This window comes from Penicillium vulpinum (assembly GCF_028829585.1).
Source record: "Penicillium vulpinum strain IBT 29486 chromosome Unknown utg000004l_segment0_segment0, whole genome shotgun sequence".
Lineage (NCBI taxonomy): Eukaryota > Fungi > Ascomycota > Eurotiomycetes > Eurotiales > Aspergillaceae > Penicillium > Penicillium vulpinum.
In genome coordinates this window covers 6,047,024-6,064,724 of record NW_026643244.1, presented here as the reverse complement: position 1 = coordinate 6,064,724, position 17,701 = coordinate 6,047,024, and the positions used below count along the sequence as shown (strand labels likewise).

The 17,701-nt window shown below is 47.2% G+C and overlaps 8 protein-coding genes across 8 annotated transcripts; 5 read left to right on the top strand and 3 right to left on the bottom strand.

Moving 5' to 3' along the window:
* Positions 1–118: 118 nt before the first annotated feature.
* On the top strand, positions 119–4,062 carry N7479_010786 (uncharacterized protein; the record flags this gene model as incomplete). Its single annotated transcript, XM_057258477.1, has 2 exons — positions 119–2,874; positions 3,114–4,062. 2 exons carry the CDS (start codon positions 119–121, stop codon positions 4,060–4,062), a joined length of 3,705 nt encoding a protein of 1,234 aa, XP_057105935.1.
* A 1,003-nt stretch (positions 4,063–5,065) lies between these two features.
* On the bottom strand, positions 5,066–6,365 carry manF (putative endo-1,4-beta-mannosidase; the record flags this gene model as incomplete). Its single annotated transcript, XM_057258476.1, has 3 exons — positions 5,066–5,358; positions 5,411–5,539; positions 5,594–6,365. The coding sequence occupies 3 exons, from the start codon at positions 6,363–6,365 to the stop codon at positions 5,066–5,068; spliced, it is 1,194 nt and encodes a 397-aa protein (XP_057105934.1).
* A 1,203-nt stretch (positions 6,366–7,568) lies between these two features.
* N7479_010784 (uncharacterized protein) lies at positions 7,569–8,314 on the top strand (the record flags this gene model as incomplete). Its single annotated transcript, XM_057258475.1, has 4 exons — positions 7,569–7,759; positions 7,813–7,977; positions 8,031–8,158; positions 8,214–8,314. The coding sequence occupies 4 exons, from the start codon at positions 7,569–7,571 to the stop codon at positions 8,312–8,314; spliced, it is 585 nt and encodes a 194-aa protein (XP_057105933.1).
* A 1,964-nt stretch (positions 8,315–10,278) lies between these two features.
* Positions 10,279–10,707, top strand: N7479_010783 (uncharacterized protein; the record flags this gene model as incomplete). The annotated part of the gene is made up of 1 exon (XM_057258474.1): positions 10,279–10,707. One exon carries the CDS (start codon positions 10,279–10,281, stop codon positions 10,705–10,707), a length of 429 nt encoding a protein of 142 aa, XP_057105932.1.
* A 2,116-nt stretch (positions 10,708–12,823) lies between these two features.
* Positions 12,824–13,378, top strand: N7479_010782 (uncharacterized protein; the record flags this gene model as incomplete). The annotated part of the gene is made up of 1 exon (XM_057258473.1): positions 12,824–13,378. One exon carries the CDS (start codon positions 12,824–12,826, stop codon positions 13,376–13,378), a length of 555 nt encoding a protein of 184 aa, XP_057105931.1.
* Positions 13,379–13,653: 275 nt separating this feature from the next.
* N7479_010781 (uncharacterized protein) lies at positions 13,654–13,863 on the bottom strand (the record flags this gene model as incomplete). Its single annotated transcript, XM_057258472.1, has 1 exon — positions 13,654–13,863. One exon carries the CDS (start codon positions 13,861–13,863, stop codon positions 13,654–13,656), a length of 210 nt encoding a protein of 69 aa, XP_057105930.1.
* Positions 13,864–14,219: 356 nt separating this feature from the next.
* On the top strand, positions 14,220–14,707 carry N7479_010780 (uncharacterized protein; the record flags this gene model as incomplete). Its single annotated transcript, XM_057258471.1, has 2 exons — positions 14,220–14,307; positions 14,361–14,707. The coding sequence occupies 2 exons, from the start codon at positions 14,220–14,222 to the stop codon at positions 14,705–14,707; spliced, it is 435 nt and encodes a 144-aa protein (XP_057105929.1).
* Positions 14,708–14,948: 241 nt separating this feature from the next.
* On the bottom strand, positions 14,949–17,674 carry N7479_010779 (lysophospholipid acyltransferase family protein; the record flags this gene model as incomplete). The annotated part of the gene is made up of 6 exons (XM_057258470.1): positions 14,949–15,108; positions 15,163–15,419; positions 15,476–16,463; positions 16,526–16,781; positions 16,836–17,054; positions 17,116–17,674. 6 exons carry the CDS (start codon positions 17,672–17,674, stop codon positions 14,949–14,951), a joined length of 2,439 nt encoding a protein of 812 aa, XP_057105928.1.
* Positions 17,675–17,701: the final 27 nt, after the last annotated feature.

Below are 17,701 nucleotides of genomic sequence, written 5' to 3'. Positions count from 1 at the left end.
GTCTGCAGACACCCCATATGATCGGAACTATTATACTCATGCTCCATTTAGTACATTGATCCTATTGGTAACACGTCTCACGAGACCAGAAGTCTTGGGCACGCATCACTCTACCGCAATGGCCGCTGGTACCAAGAAGGCTAAGGCCAAAGACAAGGGCAAGGCAGCCACCAAGAAGGTTAAGAAGGGGAAGAGCCCAGAAGCTACAGAAACTCAGACAACTACGAATACTCCTGCTCCTGGCAGCCCTGAACTTACGGCGCAGGAACCAGAGCAAGTAAAAGACCAATCTGCTGTTGAAAATACAGACGTGGAAGTAAAGACGCCACTTCCTGTATCAGCCTACGAGGTATTTGACGACGAGACTACACCTCAAGACAGCCCCAAACCTGCCGCAGATCAAGTACCGCCTGTACTTGAAAATCCCGTATCAGCATACGAGGTGTTCGACGACGGGACTGCACCTCAACAAGACACCAACCCTATCGCAGATCAAGACACACCTGCACTCGACGATCCCGCATCAGCAGACGCGGTAGCTGACGATAAGGCTGCACCTGAAGACGTGCCCAACCCTGTCGCAGATCCACAGTCGCCTGTGCTTGAAACCCCTGTATCTGCATACCAAGTGTTCGACGACGACACTGCACCTAAAGCCATCCCCGACCCTGTCGTGGATCAACCGTCGCCTATAGTCGACAAGCCTGTCGACGAAGCACCCTTGGACGAGTCAAGCTCGACTCAGCCACCCACCCTGGATACTGAAATCAAAGAGCCGCCCGTACAAGAGACAACTTCGGTTCAGGCTCCCATAGAGGTCCCAGAAGCAACGGAGCCCTTGGAAGACCATACCAAGCAAGACGAACCCAGTCAGGTCGAGCGCTCTGAGACTGTTGCAGTCTCATCGCCACCGGTTAACCCATTCTCCTCTGCGGCCGCCTCTGTACCTTTGCCTTCGCCATCTTTGACCGAAGCACGGTATATGTCAAGTCCTTCCCAGGAATACCAACACTATTACCCTGGGCCATATTCCCCTTACGCTTCACCCAACCCCTACTCTGCACCAGCAAATTACGTGTCACCAAACGGCTACGGCTCTCCAGTGCCTTACCCTACTTCCCCGGTGCAGTACGCTTCGCAAAACCCTTATTCTCCGGTGCCCTACGCATCACCCGCGCTCTACGCCCCAGTGCCGTACAACGGTTCCCAGGTGCCTTACAACTCATCCACACCTTACGCTGGCTCTCCAGTGCCTTATACCTCATCGGTAGCTTATAATTCCTCACCGGTGCCCAAAGTCAGCAGCCCACTTGCACGTTCCCACTACCCTCAAATGTCTCCAACTATATCACCAACTGCAACCCCTCCCCCTCCCAATCCACCATCCGCACCGATGGCTCCTTCAGACTCGCCTCCCATGGCCCCAGGTGGACCACATGCCCTCCAATCACCTGTTATGAGCTCGGCTGGAATGATGCCTCCTTATGGATATTATTCTCCTCATCATCAACAACCAGAGGCTCATTATATGCACCGGAGCTACAGCATCCCGGATCCATCATATCAGGCATCATATCAGGCCCTTCAAAACCTATCGATGGGCAATGGCCATCCCCATGAGAATGGGTCTCCCCCAGAGAGCGACGCTGAGCACATTGAGCTTCTTCAACGTATACAGTCAGCTATTCCAGATATCAACCGTCTCCTTCATGGGTTCCGCAGCACCCACAGCAAGCTCTCAACCCGGGAGGCTGAGATGAAGCATATTGGAAATCAGCACGAACAAGCACTGATTCACAAGGATTATTACATTGAAGCTCTGCAATCTCAAATGAAGAAGGCTGCCAATGAAAGTGCCGAAGAAGGCGCCAAACTGAAGCATACCATCAATGAGCTGCGTCTCGAGCTCGGGGATCTGCAAGAGAAGCAGAAAGACCTTGAAGATGGCCTAGCTGTCCACCAGAAGTCCAACGAGGAGCTTTCTGAAACCAAGGCCCAACTCGAAGGACAAGTCAACCAGCTCAATGAAAACATAAAAGAGTCACAGGAAGCCCACGATAAAGAGTTGGAGGTTCAGAAGGAAGAACAGGAGAAGGCTCTTGTGGCACAGAAGGCAGAGCTCACAGAGCTGTTCGAAGAGATCAAGGCCGAGGATGAGAAAACGGCAGCCGAGAATCTGGAGACCCGTGAGCGCGAACTTCGCGCTGAACATGAAGCTAGTCGAGAAGAATGGGAGAAGGAGAAGGCTCAAATGCAGGAGTCTTTCGAAGCCCAGCGCACCGAGCTGGAGGCTACTAAGACAGAAGTGACATCCCAGATCGCTGCATTGGAATCCAAGGAGGCAGAGTTACAAGCTCAACTCACCGAACTCACATCAACACGTGAGGAACTAGCAGCCAAGCTGGCAGAGCTAGAATCAACACGCGCGGAACTAGCAGCGAAGCTGACAGAGCTGGAGGAGACCCAGCAGAAGAACGCCCAAGAATCGGAAGAACTTCGACAAGGCCATGCTGGTGAATTGGACTCCCTGCGACAATCCCATGATGCACAACTCGCTGCTGCTGCCAAAGAATTAGCCGACCAGATTGCGGCTCTGGAATCTCAATTCAATGAGAAAGAGCAGCTTTGGACTGCGGAGCGTGCTGCCTTGGAACAGAAACTCTCCGACAAAGACAATGAACTTTCTAGTGCCGAGCGAGAGAAGGAAAGGTTGGAAGGAGAAGGAATCGTCAAGGAGCAGCACCTTCAGCGTGCAGTGGATGGAATGCGAGTGACTATCGATAACTTGGGCTCAGATTGCGAGAGGCTTAGAAAAACACTCTCCAGTCTGGGAGAGGCTACTGACCTCAGAAATACCAAAGGCGATCAATTCTTGTAAGTGAGCCTTTGAAATCCTGTGGATTTACACATATCTGGTTCTATTTCTTTTTTTCTTTCTCTTTTTTCTTGTTTTTTTTTTCTTCTTCTGGTTTTGTCTACTGAAGCCAAGTCATTCATTTTTTTATATTTCTTTTGTTTGAACTGCATCAGCGCACAGCGACTATACATTCTCTTATAGACTCATGTTGATAACGATAAATGGACAAGATCTAATAAAGACATTCATCTTTTAGCCTGAACTGTTTCACAGAGCTCTCGGAGCTCATTCACGATCTATCCAAAGAGCATTTCGGATATCTCCCTATCGATCCCCCAAAAGACGTCCTTTCCAAGATTCCATCCGAACTTCCACCTTTCCTTGACAACACCCCAGCTTCCCGCGAACTCCGTTGTGCCTACATCCAGCACATCATCTCAAAAACCCTAACCTTCCGAGTCTTCCAACCATTCCTCTTCACCCTAGGTCGACGATATGACAAAGCCGACACCTTCTTCCAGATGCTGTCCATGGACATCCGACGCAAATCCGTCCGCCGCGAGGCCTTCTGGCGTCAACAGACCCTGAAAGCAGCCTACACGACCTCAGATGCAAAGCAATCCATCAACGTGGCAGCCGCAGTGATCGTCGACGAAATCATCGACCACATTAAGCATTTCGCCGATCCCAAGCACCTCGACTCCCTCCTAATCGGCGTCCGAAAGATCGTCAAGCTCGCCGCCGAGACATGGAGACACGCACGCGTTGAGCGCGAGCTCGTCCTTGCCAATTTCCCTGCTCCGGACGCAGAGAGTGTCTCAAATGAGGGCTGGCTGGAGTACAATTCCAACAAGGAGCCGTCACTCACCCCGTCGAGCGAGCCCTCTCGTCACGTCGTGCTGCGGACCTTCCCGCGTATTACGCGCGAGGCTGCTCACGAGGACTTCGCTAGCGACGAGGAGAAAGTTGTCGGGTGTACTTACTCGCAGGGTGTTGTGTTGTACTCCGATTCGCCAGTCATTATGGGTCGGCTTCAGGAGTTTGCGAAGAAGTCTAACGATGGTCTGGCCACCGACTCGCCTCCCAAGTCGCCTTTGGCTATCAAGGCTTTGCAGAGGTTAGCGCCGCTTGACGTTTCCCCTGCGAAGGTTATGACTGTCCGATCGGCTCCTACGAGTCCGAAGGGTGAATTTAGGAGCTTGTGATTTTCTTCATTTTGGTGACTTGGATATATTGTTTTGATAGCGTCTGAGCCATTTTTCCTTTGTATTTCTTTTTCTTGTCTCTCTTTAATTACTCTTTTGTTCATGTTTTTCATTTTCTTTTGTTTTTCTTTTGTCCTTTCATCTCTTGTTTTACCGCATACTTGTTTTGAGATATTTTTTTGAGAACGTTTCAGCGGATTTGGATTCGATTCTTATGTTGTGTTTATATTTGAGTATTTATAGCTTTGTTTGAAAATTGTATGTAAACAGCAACAATCTTAGCGAGTCAGAGAATACAGTCATTACCTGCATCATTCCAATATATATTGCACATTGTAAATCATGTCTCGGTGGTGATTGCCCAAATGTAACTTCAAATATATATCATAGGCTACGGATGAAATCACAATTTACGGCCTTTTTGAATTTCTAAAACTATGTGATATGATATGATAATTCAGTTGGGTTGTATAAGGTGGCCCGAAGGCTGCTAAATCGTCTTAAAACTTTGTCGGGGACAAGAAGGATTCCACAATCTCGCCCAAAACTTGACATTCTGTACTCTGTTCAATATCAATCTCACATTTGCACCATGGAGCTTGAGATCTCCGTAGATCTTTCCTGACATATTTTCTACATACCATATAGATCTGTCGCTTAGACCTATCTTTCTAAATTTTATGAAGGGAGTTTGACCAATTGGACTTCTATACAGGCCTTACTATATACCAAGTAGACGATTTACGGAAACCTGTCTAACCAGTAACACCGGTCTTACATTTCTATCCCTATGAAAATTTACTGTTTACTCAATTTTGGTATGCCCATGTATTCAAGTTTGGTAAGCTATGATACAAAGGTGAGAAATGCATGCGGCTGGTGATGCGTTTCCTAAATGAGTTGAATAAAGCTATTTGAGTGATGAGTCAACCTATATGTTGAGGAGTCCGAAGGATACTCGCGTACATCGATTTCCGAACACAGTATTCAGACATTTTCACTCTTAAATCTGACTAACATGGTCAGTGACAGCGCACTTCCAGTCTTCACTTTCATAGTAGATGGTATAATTGTCATCTGGGGAGGGACCAGTGGACAGCTGCTCGCCATACTGCCAGAAGAGATCAGCAGCGTTGCCGGAGGTAGCCAGAGCGGTCTTTTGCCACTGCAGCGAGGCGGAGCAGTGGTCATTCTTGATGCCATATTCCTCGAATATGCAAGGCTTTCCAGCAGCCTCGCAAACTTTGGCGTGGGACTGGATCCAGTCATTGCCCCAAGCATTGTCGGTGATACCCCCTAGGATAGGTTAGCGCGTTATATATTCAGGAGACAGGGAAACTATTCTTACAGTCGGCCACGTAGAGGTGGAAAACTCCGAAGTCAATATCAGGGGCCGCAAGGTTCTTGGCAAAGTCGTTGCCTTCGGTTTCGGTGTAAGGGTAAGAGCCATCCGATCCGACAGTTAGGCCCATGCCCTCTATATCACTGGTCAGAATATATTAACAGCTTTGATTATCTCACGGGCACGAACCTTCACCGGTGGTGACCATGTGGTTGGAATCGAGGGATTTGATGTAGGAGGAAGTCTTGGCTACCCAGTTGGCGATGACATCGGTTTGGCAGCCCGCACAGCGAGGCTCATTAGCCAACTCCCACGCAAAGATGGCAGGGGAATCACTGTAGCGTGAGACAACAGCCTTGATGTATGTCTGGTACACACTCTGCATCTTCTCATCGGTGTACCATTCAGTCTTACTGCCACCGTAGGCAGTAACATACGCATTCATGCCACCATAATCATCCCAATAATTCACAAAGGGGATGATAAGCTTAATGCCGTACTTTTCGGCAGCAGACACAGCGTAATCAAGACGCTGGAGACCATCGGTGCCAGTGTTGATGGTACTAGTACCGGTTGTCTTATCATGGAGCTGGAAGTAGACAGTCCCGGCCTCCGGGACTTGGTTGACATCATTGAAACCCCAAATTCGCAGAATCTTGAGACCACTCTCTTGCAGATGCTTGAAGACAGAGTCAACATCCACATTGTTGGTCTGGAATGGCAGCCAATACGAGTTTGTGCCAGCGAAGTACTTGGACTCCCCGTCAATATTGAAGCCAAGACCATCCACCTTGGCAAAAGAGCTGCTGGCAGCGGAAGAGCCTAAGGGGGTAGACGAAGTCGGAGATACCGCCGAAGAAACAGCAGTCGAGAAAGTTGACGCCGGCGTCGAGCTAGTCACAAATTGAGCGGAGGCTGCTCCTATGGCGGACAGAACCGCAACGGACGACAAGGAACGCATCTTGTGTTATGAATGGTAAGCGGGAATATTGTAATGAATGCTGTTGATCTGGATACAGATGGAATTGAGGGCATTGCGAGCTACTTTATATATTCCACTGATGGAGACTTGGAGACTTTACTTTTGTCTGTATCCGGATTACTCACAACCCCCTTGAAACTAAATTGAAGATCTTTCTACAAGAATCGCAATGCGAGAACTTGGCGAAAAGAATGTGGAGTATGGGGTCGTACATACAAACAGTGTCCCCGGGAATAATATTCGGGGATTTTTTCCCTCGGCTGACGTTGCTCTCCATAATTGGGCTCCACTGTATATGGACTGATACTGCCTAGTGTCCGCGAGTTGATCCTCAAAAGAGATTATTGTAAGTCATGGGCGGCTTTTGGCCCTACTCGGATATATCATGGCGGAACTCCTCAACCCACTGCCGTGCCAATTCGGGCAATTTCCGTCTTGGATACCGGCCCGTAACTTGAAATGGATCTAAAGCTTAACATAGTGAACCTCGAAATCATATGAATATAAGCCAATGTCAACGTACAAAATGGCGCAAATGCGGAGACTCCGCACGAGGATTCCCCCGGATTCTCGGTCCTTGCGAAATCCGGTATATGTTGTGCATCTCTCTGAAGATATTAATCATTTTCCGGGGAAATAACTTTCACGCACTACAACATAGAGAACGCTCTTATTATTGATCCTAGTCTCTTAAGATTACTCTGATTTCGAACCCCAATGACCACTTGGGATATATAGAGTTTGAAACATTCTCATTCCGAAACCCATCATAAACACCCAACTCCTTAATATTCATTTGGAACTTATTGGATCCGTTATTATGCAGGATATCGTCTCAAGTAAGACTCAGACTTTCAATTCAGTAATCACAGGACTAGTCAAAAAAGCCACAATGCTAGAAATATCGATTTCGTCACGGATAAGGAGGGAAAGGGCCTTATTTGGTAGCATCCTTCATGCCGAAGAAATGGGCATCAGCAACACGAGAATCGGACAATCCCAAAGGAGTTTGACCTTCAGAACTGGAAAAATACGCCCAGGTTCACCTCTATGAAGTTTCGCTAGTATAAAGCTCCTCGACCTGTCCACATTCTTGGGCATTTCATTCAAACTACAGGGCCTAAGCATCATAACTCACATTTCCATCGTTCTCTCATCCACGTTACCATCTTCTAATTCAAGATGAGATTTTTCCTTTCGGGTGCTGCTGCACTCTTTGCAACTACGGCGCTGGCCAGTCCAGTATCCAATGATGTGCTCGCAAAGCGAGATGATCGTGGTCACTATACCGTGTCTGGCCTTGGACAGCACAAGAAAGCGATTCTTGATGCTGGTGGCAATACTCTCGATATTGCCATTGCCATGCTCGAGATGTAAGATTCAAACTATGACATTCCCTGTGTATAATTTTAACAGTGAATCACAGAGAGGACATGGTCACTTCCCATTATCCATATGGCGACAACAAGTCCCAAGACTCAGCAAATTTCGGTCTGTTCAAGCAGAATTGGGGCATGCTCCGCGTGTGCGCCTCGCGCTATGGCTTTGCTGGGCAGTCCGAGTCGCAGTGGAACAATGGAGCGCTTCTCAAGTAAGGAAACCATAGATGATGTGATGTTATAACGATAACTTACTTTTTGAAAGCTCCAATGTTTGGGCCGACGTCGCCTCCCGCTGGGACTGCCAGGGCTACTACGGGTATGACAAGTGGTTTGCTGGCCACCGTAACGGTGCTAGCGGCCTTCAGAATCCTTATACCCAGGACATTCAAAGTAAGTTTTAAAATATATGGCTACAATTGTGATAGCGACGCTGACCCCTTGGCAGACTACAAATCTGCTGTTCAGTGGATTCAGCAGCAGATCGACGGCAACGACGGTTACAAGTATGACGATACTCGCTTCTGGGTCGATGTTCCTGCCATCTAGGCATCATACTGCTTTATAGCCCTCGCCGGAGACTTTTCGATTATCTCCTGTCTTCGTTCGCAACAGGGACCTGTAGCTGGCAGTGTTATCCGATCTGAACATTCCAAGTAGTATGGACATTATTTAGTTCTTTTATGACTATTGAACAACACCACGAGTTTAAGTGACGGTGTGGTCTTAGTTATCATGAATTTTATGTGATTATGTTCGACTTCTAGACTCCTCTTGTATTGTAGATTAAAGATCCTTCTGTCGGGACATTAAAAATTTTTATAGGATCTCTTGAATATGTAAGGCGCAAAATGTGATGCCAAGTAGAAACCTATCTCTAATAGTTAGATTCTACCATATTTACATAGCGGGTTACAAGGGACGGCCTATACTGTCGACTACCTAGACCTCTGCAAAGCCCACGAAACCCATAGCCCAACCCAACCCAACCCGCAAATAGGCTGGGTCCTGGGCCTGAAGCCGGGCCCATTAAGCCCAATTAGCACCAAACGATACAAACATTCTGAAAAATTAATTACTCTATGCTTAAGCCCTGTAATTAGCCCTTATATTAAAGTAATATTTTATTATTCTGAGTTATAAATGATAAAAACTAGATTAAATCTTGACATTACGTTTAAATTTTTAAGAAAACGCGTTATTTAGATAATTTTGAAAATACAGAGATTTACTAGCAAGTGTTCTAAAAAATCAAAATATCAATATTGAGTATTTTTTTCGCGATATCTCGGCCTCTTCTAGTTAAATTTTATCTTACATTCAGTATTAGATCTAGATAATTATTTTAAATATATCTTCTGAATTTTCAACTCTGGAGAATTAGAAGAAGGCCAGGATACAACGATTACAAGTCGTCGGTTTATAAGCGCCAAGACCTCCTTGATAGGCTTTGCAGAGGCCTACCAGTGGCAGTGTTGACAGGAAGCCCGTCTTCCCGCGGCTAATAATATGCACATGCGAATTTTGCTCTTGATTTATGGTAATTCCTGTGGATCTCGGGCTTCTAGGATCTACAGAGCTATCGAGGTATGCATCTTCATAGATGTGGTTTGTAGATCATTTCTTAGAAAGCATCTAGTGGTCCAGATATGATGTCAAACTTTTCCACATCGAGAGCAATCCCTGTACTGTGAGTGGTTGGAAATCATTTCTCAGATTTCATCGCGGCTAAACTCAAGAACAGAGAACCAACAGATAATTCGCGGTGGGAGGAAGGGCCGTCCACATTCCCAACGTGCTACGATACATATAACCCCCACCCATCGGCGCTACGTCCCTGATCCTAGCCAGATCAGCCTGACTCTCTTCATTCATAGCTGCCTCCGAGTCATCACAATTCGACTCTTTAGGACCATGGCAAAGAAAAATGGCCTTTGGCCTCCAGCTTTGTATTACAGGCCTTTCAACGCTCTTGTACCTGAACCAAGTCCCCAGCCAGCCTCGCCCCAGGCGGAATCAGACACTGAGTAGGTACTAGGTACTACCTGAGTGCTGACTGAGCAAGATCTGAGTAATCACTACTGAGTAGATATACCCTGAGCATTATTTGAACATTACTACGGAGTACTCTGTAAGCATACAGTGGACTGATTGGTCACTGATAATCGCACTGTGCTGTTAAATACTCAGTGAGCAGTTTACCTTTTGCAAGCTACTGTACACTACCTCCTGCCCAGGTATAAACACAAATCAATGATGGCAAGTCCGCTGCTTAAATGTGGACATCATTTATGGCTCTCTAGTCCGAGTTCATTGCTACAAAACCATTCAGTACGCCCGCTGATTGCTTTTCGCGCGCGTGTACGGGGTATCCATACACCGCGCAAGCTCATTGGGGCCACGACACAACCTGAGCTGCGCATGCATGCATCGCCACAATTTCTGCCTCGAGATGCTTCTGCTCTCGAATTCTCCCGAATCTTCTTCTCTCATTCATAATAACGACCAGAACGATGTCCGATCCCCTTTCTGTCGCCGGATCGGCGGTGGGAATCATCTCCCTTGGTCTGCAGGTCTGCGGTGAAATTGTCTCTTACTTTCAAGATTGGCATGGCTTTGACGAGGATATTCAGAGAATTTATGAAAAGGCAGATGGACTTCGCATGCCACTAAAGGGGTTACAAAGGATTATAGAGTATGCCCAAAGAGCCAACCACGCTGATGCAAGTGACCTCGAAGCAAAGGCCCAGAGCCTCCAACAAGCAATAACGAGGCTCAAATCGGCAACAGATCGATGTGCATCTGCGGGCTCAATCACATCCAATGGCTTTCGCTATCAACTTCAAAAAGCTAAATACCCATTTAAGAAGTATGGATTGCGCGACATATCCAATGACTTGGATAGTGTCCAATCGATACTAAATACCACTCTGCAAATGTAAGCTTGAGGCCTTTCCAGGGCTTTTCATCCGTCCAGAACTAACAAGTCTTCAGCTACTCCATGGAAAGTCTTCAAGCTTTGCACGAGACAATCAGTAAACATATGCAGGATATTGTATGTTGATCAAGGTCCAATACTTGCCTATGATATTAATACATCTCAACATCCAAAGGTCAAAGGCCAGCCCATACCATTCATGGCCCCCAGCCGACTTCGACAACTGTGTGACCAACGGAGTATACAGCAGGCAATAGAACCATGCTTACATATCACAGCGCAAAACAACACCTCAAACGGTATAAGTTCCTTCCCCAGATAATACATGATTTATGTCGCTCACATTGAGATTACTAGGGCTAACTTCTGCCTCATCGATGACCCCCCAAGTTTATGACGGACCAGACTGTATCTACAGATTGCGTCTACGTTTCCCCTCGAAGAGCAAATCCAAATCCTCCAAGGAATATTGGTACTCCATGTCTTTGCTGGGTTTTATTTTCCGAGCATCGTTTACCTTTAACAAAGGGGCCGGAGGAGTTTCTATTGCACCGCTACTGCATATACAGCCTCTTTTAGATAGCAAGACTAGTGTGGGATATAAGATCCTAAGCAGGCTCTATAATCACACCCATACCATCGAAAACAATAGTGACTTTGAGCAATCTATCGATTTGACCATAAGACAGTTACAAGAAGCATTTGATCAGCGAGATGCGTCTCCCCTTGACATGTTTGAATATGGATGGTCGACATTTGACGTAAGTCTCCGTTCGTGCCAAAATATAGCCGCTGACACTTGAACAGATAGCTATGATGTGGCTCACGCCTAGGCTCACACATGATCCGATATGGTTCAGTCATTCATCCCGGCTTTTGACATTCCTCCTCGACTGTGAGTGTAGGGTACAGGGAAGTTATGGTCGAAGAATGAACAGGTTGGATTTGGGACCAAACACCAATTTCGGGCAAAAAGGCTCACTAGGTACCCGATTATTAGAGCTTGGTTGTATCTTTACACTTAAAGAACCCTGGTCACTGATCGAGAAAAGAGAATTACGGTACATTGTATCTCAACATGGTGATTGTGCGCGCTTTTTCGATCCCAAAAACTTATAATCCATCTTATAATACTAACCTCCTACCAAGTGATTTCCATTCCTGATATTGCAAGGATAATCATCCTAGAGTCAGAAGGCGAGCTTCAAGACATCATTGAATCAGAGCGAGGTTTACCCAACCTCTTGACCTTTTCTTGGTCTTTACTTGGACTTGCATTTGGTTGGCCACAAGGGTTGCGAATTCTACTACGAGCAGGTGCGGACGCTTCTAGAGAGTACATTCCATTTACCCAAGATACCCCGCAGGGGGAGACCTATGAGTCAATCAAGCTGATGCTTGAAGCCGGATGTCGCTTTGACTTTCATACAATCAAGGAATGCCAGGAGCTGGAAGACGGGAGCAGAATTCGATCGCTTCTCATCCATTATATGGCTACTCGAATAAGAAAATTGTGGGATTTCGCTCAAATCCATTTGCCATTAAGCCAGCTTCCCAATCTGATTACATATGAAACGGCCACGGACAAGAGTTATATCTTTGATGTTCATGTCATCGAAACGCGCGCCAAATTGAAAGCCCAGGGGACAGACATAGACGCTCGGATCTCAACCCCACACTCTTATGGTTCTGAGGGATCTTGCTTTTCTTACGAGAGATTTTCGGCCGAGACATTAGAGGAATTTTACCGCCAAGGATTCAGAGGTGTCAATCAGTTTGATCACAAGGGAGTTGCACCACTCCAGCATACATTCCACTATCACTTTTGGGGTCTGTCAAAGTATTGGGAGCTTAATATGGAACGCATGAAATGGTTCATTTCAAAAGGAGCGGTTCTACAACTGACGGTACCGGAGACCAGTGCATCCATCGCCCATCATATCGGGGTGAGCGCTGTCAGTTTACTTGGCTTCGCAATTCTGCTGCCCGAACAGTCCAAACCCACCAATTGTTTTCAAATCTGGAAACAAGGACTTTGCCGAGCTGGAAAAGGATGTTTTCTACTTCCTTATATTACAGATGGATGTATCTGCCCATGCTCCCCGAATGGATGCACCACAATGTCAACGGCGTTACGACATATACTCCGTTATTCCAATGACTTTGCGCGTGCAGATGGATCCCTGGGCATAATTTTTCGGGAATTGATACAATTCTTCATCGATTCGATTGAAGACACTCCGGTGGTGCACGAAGGATTCATCAGATGTTTCACTTTTGATGCTTTGGATCTGAAACACGCATGTTGCATTGAAATCCATGAAAATTCAGGGATTCCCGTCAAACTCGAAAGCAGAGAAGAAGAGGAGATTGAAGAAATCATTGAGGAACAGAAGCTAAGTCTGATCCACTTTGAAAAACTTGTCATCGAATTCCAAGCCAAATTTGATGAGCTTGCCCTACCTATGATGGAGTTCCTCGAAGGGCATTGGTACAATCGCATGATTGATTTCCTCCGTCACCGCGATCGGTATGATGAGGAACATTTCATTGGGTCGAAAAGGATCGGTGTCAATCTCATCCAGGAGGAAGAATTCTCCCCCAATCGAATACTTCTGCTCATTGGCTCTTTCCACAGGGTCGTTGATATCGAGGTCTCACCGAGGATTGAATAGAGTGTGATATTGGGACCTTGCTGTATAATTTGTTTATTATAGACCAATTTCAACGATTTTTATACTTCATTCCACTCCTTCAAAAGTAGTTCAGCGCCCCTCAGATCTTCGTTTGATTGCAATCCGTCGATAACAAACCGAATTAGCTGCCGAGCTAGTCGATACTGGGCTCCGTATGCAAAGCGACGATAAGTCGGTCCAGCTGCATGTTCGAACAGTTCTTTTAATTCGCGCAACTCGGGTGTTGGCGGTATTTCGCCTGCAAGGCGCTCGTCTTATTCGTCCTCTTCATCCCACGCCCACAGCCACATTGGGGGCGAGCAAGACATGAGAGGCGGAACAAATAGTGCGATGTCCCAATCGAGGATGCCGATGACAGTTTGCGGCTGAGTTGGCGAGGGGGCCCTGGCCAGAATGTTGCGAGGCTCTAAGTCGAGGTGACAAAGGCAGTAGTCGTTTCCGTCCAATACCCCAAGGACGCTCATTTCCGATACTGTGGTCATAAATTGATCAAAGAAATCAACCCTGAATGACTGGTTTGGGCCCTCTGCGATGGCCAGCTCTTTTTTATGTTCAAGAATTGACCGTAGTATGTCGGTAGTTGCCTCTGCCGCAGGCCCGTCCTCGTATAGAACGATCGCATCTCTCTAGGCTGGGGCCCAAGCAGGATCCTGAGCGCTCTCATAAAGCGACAGCACCCCACTGCGGCCTAAAATACGGTATGTACAGGTACATATATATACTGATCGCTCACAACTTATATATATATATATATCTATCAGCGCCCGGACAAAATCTCTTTTACAGTACGCATTATTGCAATAAATTGATCTCACTCATCATGTCACCTTTGCCAGTTATTGTTTGTGGCGGCACCAACCCGCAGGTTTTCGACGCTATCAAACCTCTTTACTTACCCGAGTACGAAGGTACAGGAAAGAAAATATAGCCAATCCTTGCTCAAAACTAACATCATCTGCAGTGATATATAAAGTCACTGGCAGCGCCTCTGGAGCAGTCGAAATACCGCTCTTGCTGCAAGAGCAGGCCCCTTCTATTGGCGAAGAGCCCAATGGTGGCACCATGAACTATTCCAAGCCACCCGTGGCTGTGTTTGCAGGAGCTTTGTACGGCGACGAGGAGATAGATGAGATGCGCCAGGCATGTCAAGGGCTCAGTTCTGTACCTTGGCTAAAGATGGATATGAGTGTGCCCAAGCCACCACTTGGGCCGGGGTATGCCGAGCATGTGGCGCAGAGAGTCAAGGCATGTATGAAGAAGATCGAAGCCGAGGGAAAGTTGGAACAAGATGGAGTGTGGCTTTACTGAAAGAGAGAGGAGAGAGTGGGTTTATAGCCCGACTTGTTAAATGCAGGGCGAGCCTTAGGTACGGCCGCTTAACTTGCCAAATTGATGTAATTAGGAATACATGACTCCAACGCGCATCGGCAACGCTCCGAAATTTGTTGTTTGCTAAACTATGTGCATTACTATAAATTTGAAACGTAAAATGAGTTAGATATAAAAGCAGACTGTACAATGTGCATAAATGGGTATCGAAAGGAAGTGGCTAAAGCTTTGCCTCAGTTCCAATTGCACTCCGGCGCATTTGCCGTGACGATACATCCGCAGGTGGCGGAGCTGCGGCATTTTGGAAAAGCTTCCGCCCAACAAGATCAGACATAGCGAGAACGCGTGAGGAAACAGTTGCACCGTCCCGGCGGTTTTTACTGTGACAAAGGTTAGTATATTGGCAGAGATAGTGTGAATAAAATGGAACTCACCCCTCGCGACGAGACTGCGCAATCAATTCGACAAAGTCCCACAGTCGACCGCCGTCCAGAACTTCCCCAGTGCTCTTGTCACGCTGGGGTGCCCATTCAGGAGCCAGCCTGAGAGATGGACCGGCACGCGATCCTTTATTCTTCGCAACCAAGATAATACCCTCTTCTTCGAATCGCTGATAAGAATTCTTGAGGATCTCCTTGTTGACTGCCTCGAAGTAGGAAAGATCACCTTGGTGGTATAATGTTTTACCAAGCTGCGAATATGAATATCAATGAAATGATCCGTATAACACGAGGAAGAAAAACTCACGATCTGAGCACTATCTTGTGCTTTCTTCAAATCGATCCAAATTTCCTTCGGAGCATCGAGAGGAGGCGTCAGCCCAAGAAGGGACACTGAGCCAAGCCAGGAGGCCTCGATGAAAGGCCAGATCAAGAAGCAGTAGAAGTCATAGTTTTCGCGACCACATGCTCGCTCAGACTCGCTCAATTCAACATAGAGTGGTGTGCTGGACTCATCACGGGTGATTTTGATCACATCATCTTTCTCCAGCCCACGCAAAGTTTTATCGAAATTGTGAGCCAAGCCCTCAGGGGGGAAAATGAATTCACCACGGAAAATCTGCGAGAGGAATGAGACCTGTTTCTTCAAATCCTCGTAGGTGATTCTTTGATTGGCGGGCCCGCCACCCTGCTTGATCTTTGTGTACATAGCCACAGAAACCAGGGCCTCGGTGATGAAAAGGTGGATGAGCATGTTGCGGTAAAAGGAAAGTTGAAAACGATCCACCGCATAGTATGTTGGCTCGACTAGACCCGAAATCACACCAACGAGTTTGGGCCCTAGGACTTCTAGCGCACGGTCAACCACCGTCTCCGTTGGCGAGCGATAAAAGTGTGCGACCCTGCCACCTTTGGCTCGCACCCGATCGCAGAGCCAGTCCAACCGGCGCACTAATTCGCCCTTTCCGACTCCGCGTCCACGTAAGGTCAAGAGTACGGTTCCCACAAGGGCGGTTGGCATCATCACGGACACGTCGTTGATATCGGATAGAACCCGATAACCGAATGTTCTTAGAATGCGGCCTCGATCAGTATAGCTAAGTTTGTTATCGATGTCAGTGCTGGGGCGATCCAGCCGGGTAAGCTGCTGGCCAATAAAGTCTCGGAGGCTCCATGGCTCGTGGAAACGGACATCAACTCGGCCTAGCTTCAGGGACAAAACTGAGGACGAAGAAAGGAAATCAGCTAGGTTCTCCTTGGCCTTCGGTTGGCCAAGAAGCTCGCTGATGTATGACCTATAGGATGGGTCAATGTCGATGTTCATTCAAAGGGTTAGGGTTCCGGCGGGGTTTCGTACTCAGTCTCTATGACCTTGTCATACTGAGTGCTGACGGGACAGATAATGAGATCTTCAACCCGACCTGATAGTATACTGTCCATAATGAAACTCAAGATTCCAAACTTAGGTGAAAGCAGTTTTCCAGTTCTAGAGCGACCACCCTCAATGAAGCATTGGAAGTTGAAGCCTTGTTGAAGGAGGGTATCGATATAAGCTTGGACGACAGTATTGTACAAGGGGTCATTTCCAAAGCTGCGTCGAATCCACATAGCACCTACACATGGTTAGTCATAGCTTAGAGCTAATAGAAAATTGTCTTGCAACCAACCTGCGTGTTGTAAGAAAGAACCCAGCAGCGGGATATTCAAATTGTCACCCGCGACGATGACCGGCAAAGAAATGCCGAGACGGTAACAGATAATCTGTAGGGAGACATAATCCACATGAGACTTGTGGCAAGGCAGGAAAACAATCGACTGCTTCTTCTTGGAAGCAGTTTCGGCTACAGATCTTAGACGCAAGACTTCTTCGCTGGATACATGGATGCCTAAGGCGAATATCGTTTAGCATTGACTTATGATACGAGAAATATAGCAGATAAAATTTACCTTGGTGGTAAGCGCGAGTCAAGAGCTGCGTGGACATATAATAAGCACCCCGAATAAACGTTTTACTTTCCATCTTGCAAATCATATTTTCCATCATTGTATCCACGACTTCCCGAAGATTACCTTCAATCTCAGTCCGACGACGGGCCCGTTTGTCGTCCAGAGTTACACCCTCATTGATTGCCAGCAACCCTTCCTTCTCTTCGACCACGATTCGACGATTAGCCAATTCGGTGATCTTGCTTTGTAGGAGCGGGCTGCCCAATATGGAGGTCTTCATCCTTTCCGAGAAGCCAGAATAGAAGATGGGTTGGCCAATAGGTTCGTCATATGCACGCCAGCCCGTGCCGGACATGTACAGGCTCACTTCTCGGAGAAAGTCCAAGGGGTTCTCGCGAAATCGCGCCATATGGCGAACTAGGTTGCGTTCGGTAATACGTTCATCGTGGGCCTCCGGACCTGCAGTGAAGCCTGATGGATGGATTGTCAACTGTGGGTTGACGATTTCCAGATCTGGCGCCGAGTGGTCATCGGCAATAGCCGACTTGGGGGACGGCATTTTATAAGGGGGTAGGTAGGGCGAGAA